Source organism: Salvia hispanica, chromosome 1 (genome assembly GCF_023119035.1).
Source record: "Salvia hispanica cultivar TCC Black 2014 chromosome 1, UniMelb_Shisp_WGS_1.0, whole genome shotgun sequence".
NCBI classification, from domain to species: Eukaryota; Viridiplantae; Streptophyta; class Magnoliopsida; order Lamiales; family Lamiaceae; genus Salvia; species Salvia hispanica.
Window position 1 is genome coordinate 32636422 of NC_062965.1, and position 14990 is coordinate 32651411.

Sequence of the window (14990 nt, forward strand, 5' to 3'; positions counted from 1 at the left end):
GCAAAAGTCGAGGGGGACCTTCAGCCGCAACATGAAGAAGCTTCCCAGTCATTTTGAGCGAGCTGACAAAGATATCAAAATATTTTGTGGGATCTACAAGCATGAAGCGGAGAATTACCAAAGCGGAGCCAACATTCTGAGAGCGGCTTTGCGAGTATTTAAAGCCGACGCCGGTAAAGATTTCAAATTTTCCGATGTTTAGCAGTCGGTCAAAGAGCTTAATAGGTGGGTTGGCGGTGTCCAGTCCAGCACGGGCTCGAGCTCGAAACGCACGAAGCACACGATAGGTGGCCAATACTCGTCTAGTGGGGAGGGGGGAGAGGCAACGCCTCACAAGAGGTTGAGTTCCTGACATCCGATGCAGGGGGCTCCTTCGGTACACGACATCGGCCGCAAGGGAACAAGGCGGCGAAGGCGGCTAGAGCTCGCGCGGGGAGGGGCCGAGGCGAATCAAGCCAGGCGGGCTCCCAAGGCACGTCGCCGTCCTCCCTAATGTCCAAGTATTTCACCGCCACAATGGCTGACACTTCCCGCATGACGCCTGACCAATATCAAGCCCATTTTGTCGGCATTGCGTACCTGGCAAGATAACTTGGTATTCCGCCTCAAACGTGCAGTGCCGCCTTCAGGGGATGATTCGCCGGCAGAGTAGTTTTTAAAATTTAAGTGTGCAATTTTTAATATCTAGTATTTTAAATTATGTCTTTTTTATTTTTTTAAGATTTTAATTATGTGTTTTTTACTGTAATTTTCTTTTGTTTAATGAAGTGTGTTTTTATTAATTAAATTTGTTGGAAATAAAAATAAAAAATGAAATTGAATGAATAGTTAAGGGATGAGATGGATGAAGGGTTACATGTATTATCTCTTAGTTAAGAGGTGGGGTAAAAAGTGCAGTGAGACCCATGAATAATTAAGGGATGAGACAACATTGAGACGGTATTGAGACAGGGATGTGGATGGCCTAAATCACGAAAATCGAGGATTCATGCGGCATGAAACTTTGAAAGAGTTGTGTTTTTACCATAAACTTTAAACTAATAATATCATAAATTTTATCTAGATTTGTTATTTTTCACCGGCAAATAATATTATGATACAATTTTATTTTTTTTTGTAATTTCTCGACAACAACTTCGAGAGTTTCAAATTCTTCAATATTTGAGGATAATTTTTCTTGAAATACACCCCTAAAATTATTCTTCAATCCATTAATACAACCACAATTTTTTAGTTGGTGAGAAATAACAAATTCGGATAAAATTTGTGATATTATTTACCAAATTAAAAGTTCGTGGAAAAAACCTAACATTTTAAAGAACTATGATATTATGGGCCAATATCTCTTCGTATTATTGTACGAACATTGATTACAATTTTAACCCATTTTACTTTACAGTCTTTCCATTTTTCAATTTATAATTTTTCTTTCACTTTTTAGTTAGTAAATTGTAAAAACAAAACGCAAAAATTTTATTTGAAAATTGAAATAGTGAAAAGGAAATAGAAAAATGTGTCGGATCAATTACGTTAACTAAAATCAATCTCATACTTGACAGAAAGCCCTTAGCTATTGATTATTATAGTCAATTCAAAGAAATTAACACTGACTTCAAATCTGCTAGAAGAAAGATGATGTTTAAGAGCATATAATAAGGGTGTGTGTGGTTTGTATGTTGGGAGTTGGGTTATACACGAATAAGTGCAAACATAAGTTGATGGATAAAAAATGGCTCTTGTAGGACTGGAGGGAATCAGGGAATATTATTTTCTTACAAAATTCTAAAAAAAATCATTTAGTTCTTTGTCCACTATCCCCCACAAATGTATTGAGATGTTTTTTGATGTCAACATGTAGCTAGCTGCAAGTAGATTTAAGGTAGTGTGGTGATTTAATATTTGGTGGCTTTCTTGTTATTTTTGCCGGTGCTAACCACTGACACCGTCACCTACATGTCTCAAAGTCGTCGAATGATATCCAATGGAGATTCGAGCCAAGGCAGTCCGAGTAAGCTGCACCGTATAAAATAATTCTATCACGTATTTTACGGGAACATGTAGTGAACCTTTAAATCTTCCTAATATTTTTTTTAATATATGAAAAAAAAATCTTTAAATCTTTCTAAACTTATGCATCACACTTCTGTGTAGGTACATTTCATAATTGGAGGATTGCTACACAAAGGTGGACAGATCACCCATGAGTTGGTCGGATAAAGAAGAGCTTGCGCTTATAGCAGCAATGAATGAATTAATTGCGATAGGTTGTAAATCTAACATTGCATTATATTTCCCAGGAACCATATTATCAACAATCATATTCACGGTGATCATATTTTCTAGAAATCATATAAATTCAATAATTAAAATCCCAGATATCATTTCTCTATTAACATTTAACGTAACATTTAACGAGGCATGAATCTCTTGGACTCCTTTCCTCACATATTAGTCTACTAGTCTTTAATCTTTGGTCTACTTGCACGTAACTAAATTAATGTATCTTGAACTGCTTAATCATTCATCTTTAATGAGCCTCTTGGATGATTATTAAGTCAATATTTTTTAACTAATCCATCAATTAATTCTTAAACTTCCTTGCTTGGACTTACTAGTCCAACAGCTACTATATTTTGCGGTCCTTGAATTGCATTATTGTCAATTTAGACACAATTTACCCTCCCTTTTTCTGTATGTTGTGGTCTTTTATTTCGGATTGTATCGTTGAATACTTTTAATCAATCTACCGTTATTTCTTAAAAAAAAATTGTTATATCATGAATGTTTAAAAAATTATAAAGTTAATTGAATATTAGCCTATGTTAGGGGTTCCGTTCAATCAATTTCTACTAAAAGTGGAATGTTGATCTTGTTTCCCAAAATCTCTAAAATTGAAATTTTATTAAATTGACTATTATATACTCCATCTGTCCCACTAGAAATGAAACGTTTTCCTTTTTTGGCTGTCCCATTAAAAATGAAATGTTTCTGAAAATAGAAATAACTTTATCTCTATTTTTCCCTCTCTCTTACTTTACTCTCTCTTCTTTAACTCACAAAATAACACTACATAAAATCCTGTGCCGAAAAGCAAACGTTTCATATTTATTGGGACGGAGGAAGTATTTTCAAATATATTCATTTAATAGGGGCAAATTAATTTAGGACGACTAACATTTCAAAATTGAAAGAAAATAAATAAATAACGCCAAATCAGCGTTCAACGTTCGAGAAGGATCCCGAGTCCTCTGTCGAACATTCTCGAACGTCACCAACCGCCTTCGGAATCGGCAATTTCCCCAACCTTCGCTCCCTATAAATTCACTCTCACGTTTGCCCAATTTAATCATCTCAGCATTTTGCAATCTCTAAATTCCCCTTTAATCCTCTCTCTTTTTCCCAATTCTCGTTGAAAATGCAGATCTTCGTAAAAACCCTAACAGGGAAGACCATTACTCTGGAGGTCGAGAGCTCCGATACAATCGACAACGTTAAGGCAAAGATCCAAGATAAGGAGGGGATTCCTCCGGATCAGCAGCGCCTCATCTTCGCCGGAAAGCAACTTGAAGACGGCAGAACCCTCGCCGACTACAACATCCAGAAGGAGTCGACGCTCCATCTCGTTCTCCGCCTCCGCGGTGGGATGCAGATCTTCGTCAAAACTCTAACGGGGAAGACGATCACGCTCGAAGTCGAGAGCTCTGACACAATCGATAACGTCAAAGCCAAAATTCAGGATAAGGAAGGAATTCCCCCTGACCAGCAACGGTTGATCTTCGCCGGGAAGCAGCTTGAAGACGGCAGAACCCTAGCCGACTACAACATCCAGAAGGAATCCACTTTGCACTTGGTTCTCAGGCTTCGTGGAGGGATGCAGATTTTCGTCAAAACCCTAACCGGTAAGACGATTACTCTGGAGGTCGAGAGCTCCGACACAATCGACAACGTCAAGGCCAAAATTCAGGATAAGGAGGGAATTCCGCCGGATCAGCAGCGCCTCATCTTCGCCGGGAAGCAGCTTGAAGATGGCAGAACCCTAGCCGACTACAACATCCAGAAGGAGTCGACACTCCATCTCGTTCTCCGCCTCCGCGGCGGGATGCAGATCTTCGTCAAAACCCTTACGGGGAAGACGATTACTCTAGAGGTGGAAAGTTCTGACACAATCGACAACGTCAAGGCAAAGATTCAGGATAAGGAAGGAATTCCCCCTGACCAGCAGAGGCTTATCTTTGCCGGCAAGCAGCTTGAAGATGGGAGGACATTGGCCGATTACAATATCCAGAAGGAGTCGACATTGCATTTGGTTCTGAGGCTGCGCGGTGGGATGCAGATATTCGTCAAGACGCTTACTGGAAAGACCATAACTTTGGAGGTGGAGAGCTCTGACACGATTGATAATGTGAAGGCGAAGATTCAAGACAAAGAGGGGATTCCACCAGACCAGCAGAGGCTCATATTTGCTGGGAAGCAGCTCGAGGACGGGCGTACCCTCGCTGACTATAATATCCAGAAGGAGTCCACTCTGCACCTTGTCCTTCGCCTCCGTGGTGGTGAATGGTGATCATCTCTGAATTGATTACTACATAGCTTGGCAAGTTAGTTTTTGTAATCAAAAGCTCGGTTTATGCTCGTATTCTACTGTAACTGCAAGTTTGTGATATTCTGTTGTTATTAAGTAAATCTTGTTTCGTTCTTTTTCCTTCCCATTATCATTTAGAATGCGAACAATTTGTGAATGCACTGAATTGGGTTATTTTCTGTTCAAAAGTGTGGTTTGTTTGTCCCAGAAGCATATAAATTTCTCGACACCACGAAGTGTAATAATGGGTTTAAGATTTGATGGACGCAAAGTCATTGCTTAGCTGCGTATTCACACAGCTGATGTTCTATGCTTTATATAGAAATTGTTGGCATATGATCTCTGCTCTACATCTATTTGTCAATCATTTCTTAAGATGTCCTATCATGGATAGACCATGAGATTGCCAGTTCCGCTTGCCATTTTTCAATTCTATGATTTGGTGCGGTTAGTAACAACTAACAAGGCCGCTCTTTAGCTCATTGCTGGAATGATGCATTAGATGAACAGGAGACGAGCTGTGGAGTGGAGTAGTTGGCCTGCTAGATGCTGGTATCACAGAACCTGAGAGATGGTTCTTCTCTTTTGCATCATCGCATTCTGGTGCCAGGAATGCAGTGTTTTAGCCATTAATTCGCTAAATATCGATTGTTTCATGTTTGTTCTCCATCTTTATGTAGTGATAGCATGTTGACACTCTTGTGAAAGTCATCTTTCCTTCTTGCATGACAAAGCTCAAGAACTGACCTGTGTGATTAGAGTGCTGCAGATTTACTAGCGAGTACAAAGGTGATTCTCACATTTCACAAGGAAAAAGTACTGACTTTTGGAAGTCATTACCCCATTGTTATTTTGATGATAATATCTTCTGTTTTCTGATGGAATCTCACCCCAAATTCATACTGCGAGATAATGGTACGAGTGTTTTTGTTGAACAAGAGAGAATCTAACATCTTTCATAGATTAATCATTATTGTAAGGTGCAAATAATTACCAAAGCCCTAGCAAAGAAGGCTAGCTGGAACGAATTCTAAAAGAGAAAGAATGTAAGGTGTAAATACTCGCAGACCAATCTAATGTATCGGATTATCTGGGGCAGCTTTCAAACGTCTCCACAGTGGCTTGGAATCATTGTCTCACATACATGTTGATCGTTGGGGCTCTCATGGTGCAGGTAAGTTTATAGTATGAGTCTATTGCATCGTGGAAAAGTTTTAAGTATTGTACTAAGATTAGCTTTGAGTTGATATTTCAGATTCAAGTTCTTTTGGTCACTGTCCGAACACCAATGAATTAAACGGTCATGCTAATAGTTCAGAGGACAGTAGTGGTTACAACAATAATATTTCAACTCAAAGTAGTTATGGTTGTTTAATCAAACTCGTAGAGAGGTCCGGAGCAGTTATGACCGAAGTTCACCCCAACGTTTAGTGCTTCATAAGAACATCTTTTACCCAGGGCAGGTTGCTGCTTCTGGCGAAGGGCCGGCAGTAGTTGCAGACAGTTTCCCTTCCAGACAATTGCAGGGATTTTCCACCTAACGATTTCATTATAATAAAAGCAATGATTTCATCAAGTGACAGATATGGACCTGTTGCTGGGGAGCTGAGTGCACCTGATCGAGCAGCACACGAGGTATGGATTGGTCCTAACCTAATTATTTGAAAATGTTGATGAATACGAGCTATCTTATACTCTGGACGTCATTTCTATGCCATTGCTTCTTATTTAAATTCCGTGGATGCTTGATTCTAATGAAATTTTCTCCTTTTCAAACCCTTTCATTTTGCTGCAACTTCAAATGTATTCTCAACCTATTTTGAGTAAATGTTGTTGCATGGGCTTTATCATATCCATCCATGTATTCCGCACACTCATGTGGATGATTTTCTTGATATTGTGGCGGCAAGCTACTATACGTACTATGGCTCGAGGACTCCTTATGATCAGCATAGGGAGAAAAGTGTTTACCTAAAAGTTTTTCTTCTTAATTTGGCGCTTTTGTACTCGAACACAAGCAAACAGGTATGATCAGGAGCTGCTTGCACTGGGAGAGAAAATTGGAAGTCTCAGCTCAAGTTTGTCTGATGGTTTGATTTCAGAGTGTCTTGACTCGGTCCACATATTGCTTGCAGACTGACGTCAAGACGATGCAACATGTGTCGTCATTTCCCTTTCTAAGTGTAATTGTGGTGGTAGGAGGAATACACAGTACATAGATATGGATGAAGTAGGGAGTCTGAAATGTGGGAATAAATTTCATGTGGGTTGTATCAGAAAATGGTTGTCAGTGAAGAACTTATGTCCATCTGCAAGCAATCTGCAGTTGATGATAGCATCAACCAGGAACTATCTTCTTGAATTTATTACTTTCTGGAAGTGTATGTGCAAATTATATTATACAATGGATGACTTTTGAAACAACAATGTTTAATGTAAATATTAAGCTGCCGTTATAGTATTTTTGTTTGTAGTCTTCATAGGATTTATGCATTGTTGTGTAGTATATTTTTAAAATGGTTGTACTAGTTTTTTGTACAAGGTTATTGGTCTTAATAATCAGAAATTTATTTTTCATTATTTCAAAATTTATTTTTTTCATAAACTTTAAGAATGGCATTAAAAATCACGAAGTGTGCAAATTTTATTTGAATGTATGGCATACTTTGATTTCATGTCACTAGCCATGAAATTTTCTAAATTATAAATGGAACGACATTGTTTTGACGTTCTAATATTTTAATTCGGTTTTGAATAATATATGCTTAATACTTTGTAGATTTGTCGGGTTTGAAGAATGACCAGTTGCAAGAAATTGCTACTAATCTAAAAATTTGTGAATTTTAAAACTATTTTTAAAGTTTGTGTAAAATACTAAAATTTGCTTAAAAGCTATGGTTATTACAAACAATATCCAATTTTTAAACACCCTACTCAAATACTTCTGTGGGCGTGAAAAATATTGATTACGTATCTTGTATAATGTCTAGTTATGTTGAGTGATTCCTTTTCATCAACAGTGTAGATTTAAAGGACGCTAAAATGATGATTTTTTTGGACTGCCTAATCCAACCTTAAAGTCGCTTAATTCCAATCAATTGCATCATAATCAACAACTATAAAAATCGCACCCTTTTAGTTAGAGAAGATACATTCATGATTCACCAATCACTATAATGGGATGCAAGAGCAAACTTGTGCTTATTTGTTTAGCACGCCTAAACTAATTTGTTTAGCACGCGCCTAAACTAATGCTTAACAAATACAAATGCTAAGTAGCCTAAAAAAACTTATATTCCTACAAATTATTTATAGAGATACAATCGAAACATTCCTACCAAATTATTTATATAGGAACGATGATCTCGATTACCAAAAGGCAAAATCTTTAAAATTGGAAGTTTATTTGATGAAATAATTTATTATTGAATATTCACATTTATTAGGGTCAACAATTTAGGCCGACTTACATTTCAAAAGGAAAAAAAAGTTAGACGACGAATTCTTGGACGAAATTGTGGAGGAGAGCACGCCATTAATCACGACATTCAATCCGTCCGCGTCCACACCACTCACTAACGCTTGCTGTAGGGTTTATATCCTGCAAGACGCTGCGGGAGCTCGTATTTGGTTTACGTACCCGGGCGCTTATCTTTACCAAATTTGAAAACCCTTTTATCTTGAAAATGAATTGTGCTTCCACGGTAATGACAACAAAATGGAGCCTTTTTCCGGCTCTCATCGGTTCTTTTATTTTTGGCCTTGTTATAAAGGCACCAAAGCTTAAAGTTCTTGAAATCACTAGATTTACACTCCCTTGCTTACCTCTTTTAGATACGAGTCACATAGGGCTTGGAGAGTGTGCAACCGTGAATCTTCCAATGTTGGAGCAAGTCTATTTAGACATTCATGAGACCAGGCCATGGTACAATTACCGGCGTCGCATTCATGTTGTTAGGATGCTTCACCAATTTGAATGTGTCGCCACAGTCTTATTGACTTTGGACAACTTTGATGGAGACTTTGTATTGTAAGGTTGAGTTAAGAGAAAGGTAATCTGAGAGTATCCAAAGTCAATGAAACTGTGGTGACATTTTCAAATTGGTGAAGTTTAACAAAATGAAAGTGTTATTGATAATTGTACCAGGTCTAGTCTCATGAATGTCTAAATAGACTTGCTCCAACATGGGGAGATTCACTTAAATCACTTTCACTGCAGGGTCATAGGAAGTAGTAATTTCAAGAACTCTAAGCTATGGTGCCCTCATACAAAGCCGTCTCTAAAACAACCGATGAGAGTAAGCTTGTCAAGCTCTGGAAGGCCAGAGAAAGGCTCCGTGTTGCTGCCATCATCACGGAAGGACAACTCGGATTCAAGATGAAGGGTTTTCAAATTAGGTAAAGATACGCGTCCAGGTACAAAAACAAACAACGCCTGCCGAGCTTGAGCTCCCGCAGCGTCTTGCAAGAGAGAAACGGTTGCGGAAGCTTTAGTGTGCGTTTGGCGTGGAGGTGGAGGGACTGAACGCCGCAATTGATGTCGTAGAGCACGCATTCCTCCACGAATTCGTCGTCAGCTTGATAGTACCTAGGGACGTCGAATGAGAGGTGGAAGTCGGAGTCACGGTGAGAGAGGCAGCGGGAGACCATGTGAAAGAAGCGGATAGTTAAATCTTCAAACTCGAAGACGTAGTGGCCGATGGAGCTCAAGTTGAAGCGGAGGTTGGGGACGAGATTTCCGTCTATGGGAGAGAATCGTGGTTTTAGCGGCTTCAAATGTGTCGATTTTGAGTAGAAAATTATTGTTCTGATTTGGTCTTCCTCTTCCTCTTCCTCCATTGTTTAATTAATTTCCTGGAAGAAAGAACAAAGTTTAGAAAAATGGAGTGAATATTGACTTGTAACGAAAATTTAGTCCAAAGTTAAAGATGATAAATTGAGTAAAGATGCAAGAACTTTGGGCGGAAACGTCGACGTCGGCGGCGGCGGCCCTAATTTTCAGAGGCGGCGCGGTTGGAAGATGGAGAGAAAACTTTAGGAAAATTATAATGGGATTAAAAGAATAGTTATGTCAATTTATATTTTTTTTGCTGTTGTTACAAATCTCATAATTAATTGATAACATAATTATAATTATGGGAATATTTCATTCCATAATTAGTTAATTACTGATATCATATTACGGGAATATTTCATTCCAAAACTACGGGATTATATAATAATTGATAATTATATATGGAAGTTATTAGATCCCATAAATATCTCATTCTTTTTAGTATTATTATAATTAATTGATAATATATTTATGGGATATTTCATTCCATAGTTACGGGGTTTACATAATTAATTGATAATTATATATGGAAGTATTTATTAGATTTGATAAATATCTCATTTTCTAATTAATTGTATTATGGTGGGGCCCTAAATATTTTATCTCATAGGTCACTCAATATTTAATTTCAATATCGCTCTAAAATAATAATTTTATTTCGTTAATTAATATAAATCTTACTTTTCGTGAATCTATTATATAAATGGATGTAAATATATGAAAATAAAATAAATTCTATTACTAATATTTTATAAAAATGGAGTACATAGTTAAATAATAATTATAATGATAATGTTGCAGAATACACAAACATAATTAGGGAGTAACAAAAATAAATCAAATAAGATTATTATTCTGACCATATATATTTGTAATTTAGGCACCAAATATTCAGAGATTTACATATTTTTCAACAAGGAACCAAAGAAAATAACACTAATTTTATTTCTTACGTTATTGATAATATATAGAGATACAAAGATTATGAAAATTAAAAAATAAATAAAACCTATCATACTATGAAAATAAATCTAATAATTATACGACTATACAATATATTTGAGATAGATGACGTGGATTTACATATTTGTAGTTTAGGCCCCACATATATAATCAGAGATCTGTTATTATTGAAATCATATTTTTCAGAAAACAAAAAGAAATTGCAATGAATCTCTATTATGCTCAAATTTGAGGAGCTCACGTTATGATAGAATTCATCTTTCAAATCGAGAGTGCAGTTGCCATGTCATGAAGTGGCCGTTTTCCACATCTTTGAGAAAAACCTTGACCTGAAAGATAAAAAACGTGTCTGTTTCTAGTTGAAAAGGACAAAATTCTTAATAATGAGATTCTCAAGACTGAAGCATATTAAGGAGTTTAAAACTCATATTAAAATTTATGAGTACACATTGCCAGCATTTAATGGGATTTTCCCTTCTCAGTAAATTCCGGTATAATCATGAATGGTAGTACTCCTAAAAGAATAGGAACACTTCTGACAGATTTGATATATATAGATAATAATGTGAGACACGGCATATGATAAAATGTAAGGTAAAAATGAGTTGCACCGTTTTTGTTCAATGATTAATTCGTGAAATGGCCTTTTTCATCTATATACCTATGCATCTTTGCTCACTTGCAGCTTAATCTGAACTGAGTCAGGGGCTGAAATTGTGATACTCTGAGAACCTTTACCTTTGTTCTGGATCAAAAGTGACAGCAATAATGGCAATTCTGGAATTCAAAGAGCAAGAATTATTATTGTTTTCATACACCCAAGAATCTAGTTCATCAAAAGCACTCATAAGGTCGAGCTCAATTATTCTTACAGAAGAAACTTGCAAGATGAGTGTGCTAATCTAGATTCTAGCTAGACCAGATATATAAACTTATTGTTGGCAAAATGAAAAGTTGAAGAAAAAATAATTTCGGGCAGCAATCAAGTAGGACACATTACTTGTTAATCATTAGGAACAATCATATTGAAAATCAAGTAGGAAACTTTGCTTGTTGATATCATTAGAACAACTGGAGAACAAGCAAACATATTGTAAGAAGTAAAGATCACATGTCCCCCAATTTCTTGTCACAACACTAGAGTACTGCATACATCTTTATTCTGAATTCAAACATCATTAAAAGAGCAATTGAAGTGCTTATTTCCAAACCATAACAGATATACTACAATCCAATGAAGAGAAATAAACAAAAATTAACCTCATAATGTGAAAGCAAATCACATACCATTCCCAGGAACTCTCAGACAAGCAACCAAGGTCTTATCATCACCCGTACAATGATTTGACGAGGAATTACATTTTTCTCTTTCCGGCGGCAATCTGCCTTCTTTAGATTAATTCAGGAGCTATCATGATTCATTACCTCCGAATCTGCAGCTGCACGAACAAGAAATTACTGAGGCAACAAGCAAAATCACTAGAAGGGTATTGTTTACCTTCATCCCCAAAGGATTAACCGTTTTCAACAATCTGACTAGTTCAAAATTGGTCAACCTAAACAAACTAACAAAATAGCAGTTCAGAGTTAGCATAAACTTTCGTGCATTTGCTACCCGATTAAAAAAATGAAAGAGTATACTGATTTCAGATCACTAACCTTGCGTAGGTACGGAATACGATATCGAATTTTCGGTATACCGCATTTGCGAAATACCAAAAATTCGATATCGTTAATTTTTGATACCGTTACCTTACCGTTATTGCGGTATACTGTAATTTTACGGTATACCGAAGTACTGTACGGTATACTATAATACCGTTATGCAAAAAAAATCTCTTTAATACACAAAATATTTAAAAGTAGGATTTTCGGATATTTTTCTTTTTAATTCTATTTTATATTATATAAATATATTAATATAATGTAATATATATAATATTTTAACATGTACCCATTTTTTGGTATGCACCGAGGATTCGGTATACCACGGTACATCGATTCTAGGTTATATACCAAGTATTCGGTATATCACGGTATACTGCAATATAGGAAAATTGATACCGTTATCGTACCAGTATCATACCGTACCGAAAACCACGGTATATCAAAAACCGGTATTTTCAGTATTTTTTTGGTACGATAAGTGCGTTATTTCGGTATTTCGGTATTTTTGTCCAGCCCTAAGCGCGGTGGCTAAGCATCTAATTCGGAATAAATAGGTTGTCCTCAGCTAGAACACTTGAGAAATACAAGCATAGACATAGAAATCTCGAAAGGGGATATAGAATTGAAAATCTAGGGTTCCCGAGATTCCAGATGTAAATGGTGGAGTACTTATGTCGAGTATACGGTTGTACTTAATAGAGTAAAGGTCAATTTTGGTCCTAAACATATGGCCAAAATACGAATTTGGTCCAAAACATTATCTTTTTGAAAAACGGGTCCATAACAAATGAAATCCGTGTCAATTGGGTCCATTTTTTACGGTTCCGTCAATTTTTTACGGTCAACCGTCGATTAGTGATATTTTGACCCGATTAGGTTTAATCTCGGATTATTAGACATCTAATTATTTTGTTAATTAAATTTTTTTTAAGACTCTTTTAATTCCTTTTCCATTTCTAATTCAAAAATCATTCCTCACCACACTCCAAATACTGGAAACGAATCGACTTCCTCCCCAACTCTCCAACTCTCTCTTCTCTTCTTTCTCTCTACACAATCCACACAAAACCCTTAAGTCCGATTCAGACTGAGAACGCCGTCGATGCCGCCGGCCATGAGTGGAACTCGTCGTACCATGAGTTCCGCTCCACCGACGGACTTGTGAACGTCAAAGCGGCGTATTCGAGGAAGAGGAAGTCCAGCCTCCGCCCGCCTTAAAATCAAAGTGAAACTGAAGGGTGGTCGGAGCCCGATTCTTACGAACACCATTCTCCTCCTCTAAAGCAAATGGAACAAGATCTGTCGGCAAACCCTAGTACCAGCGCGGAAGTTAAGCTTTCTCCAATTCAAAGACGATGCAGGGAGGACGACGACGAACCCTAGTTCTTCCTACCCTTGATTCCAATTGTAAAATGTTCATGACGTATTTGAACATGATTATGAATATCAAGGACTAGTTTGTCGTTTATTATGTTGATGGTGTTTACTGGTTTTTATGGTAGGTACTTGTTGTTTGATGGTGGATACTTGACTTTGATGATGGTTTTGATTGTGCAAGTGACACAAAAACTTGTTTTTTGACATCATATGCTACTGACCTCGACTCGGCCATATCCGATGGGTCAGGCGATGTATGGTGATGTTGTAGAGAAAGATAAAATTAGGGTCCTGGGAAAGAAAGAGAAGAAAGAAAGGGAGAAATGAAAAATTTAAACTGAATCGTGAAACTTGTTTGCATTTTTAAAAGATTAGAAACTTGTTTTAGTTTTGCATTTTTAATTTTACATTTTAATTTTCAATTTTCAATTTTCAATTTTCAATTTTTTCAAAAAAAAAATCTATATATATATATATATATATATATAGGGTTTTGATCTATGAAGACCAGATTTAAATACAGAAACGCAGAACAGAGTCATACGTAGGGCATTTTTAGGTCATAGTTAGTTTATTTCAAGGTCATGCTAACAAAGCATGACCTAAAATGATCTTAACATGACATAAAACCAAATCTTATAATATGACCTAAAACTACTTAATTATGACCTTCCGTATTTTTGGTTAATTATTGACCATTAGATCATCTAATCCTAGGGCCAAGATTTGGGCTGCATTTCTGGATTTAAATGCATTCTTATTTTGACCATCTCCCTATATATATATATATATACATATATATATACAGTAATCAAAATTGCCTAATTGGGTCAAAATTTCGCTAATCGAAGGTTGACCGTCAAAAGTTGACGGAACCGTAAAAAATGGATCCAATCGACATAATTTACATTTGTTATGGTCTCATTTTTAAAAAACTGAATGTTTTGGACCAAATTCGTATTTCGGCCATATGTTTAGGACCAAAATTGACCCTTTACTCTGCTTAATATAAACACAATGCCGAAATAAAAGCAAAAAGGAAAAGATGAGTAAATATTGTTAGTATTTACCTATTTACCTAGGAGTATTAGATAAATAAGCTGAGTAAAATATTGTCATTTACTGCATAGATGTTCTTCGATAAATGTAATAAAAATATAGTACTATTAGCAAAGTAACTCCGATCCATATCACAACAAATAAACTAACAAGATCTACTAGTCTAGACAAATACTCCCTTCGTTCCTTGTTAACAGAGACATTTCTTTTCGGCACGGAGTTTGAGAATAGTGTGTTAAATGAATGGTGAAAAAGTAAGAGAGAATAGAGTAAGAGAGATTAAGATAGAATTAAGTAAAAGAGAGAATTACTTTTTGCCAAAAATAGAAATGACTCAATTAACTTGGAACTTTCCAAAATAGAAAAATGACTCTATTAACATGGAACAGAGAGAGTACTCTATAGAATTAACTACCCGTCAATCTCAAATCCCCTTAGCTTTTACTATGTGATAGTCAATACTTCCACTTCCATTTCATATCGCTAAACAGAACTTTTACCTTTGAC

The 14990-nt window shown here is 36.4% G+C and overlaps 1 protein-coding gene across 1 annotated transcript; it reads left to right on the top strand.

Annotated features, from left to right (window-relative positions):
* Positions 1 to 3338: 3338 nt before the first annotated feature.
* LOC125200898 (polyubiquitin-like) lies at positions 3339 to 4696 on the top strand. Its single transcript, XM_048098723.1, has one exon. The coding sequence runs from the start codon at positions 3416 to 3418 to the stop codon at positions 4562 to 4564; it is 1149 nt and encodes a 382-aa protein (XP_047954680.1). The 5' UTR covers positions 3339 to 3415; the 3' UTR covers positions 4565 to 4696.
* The last annotated feature ends 10294 nt before the right edge of the window (positions 4697 to 14990 follow it).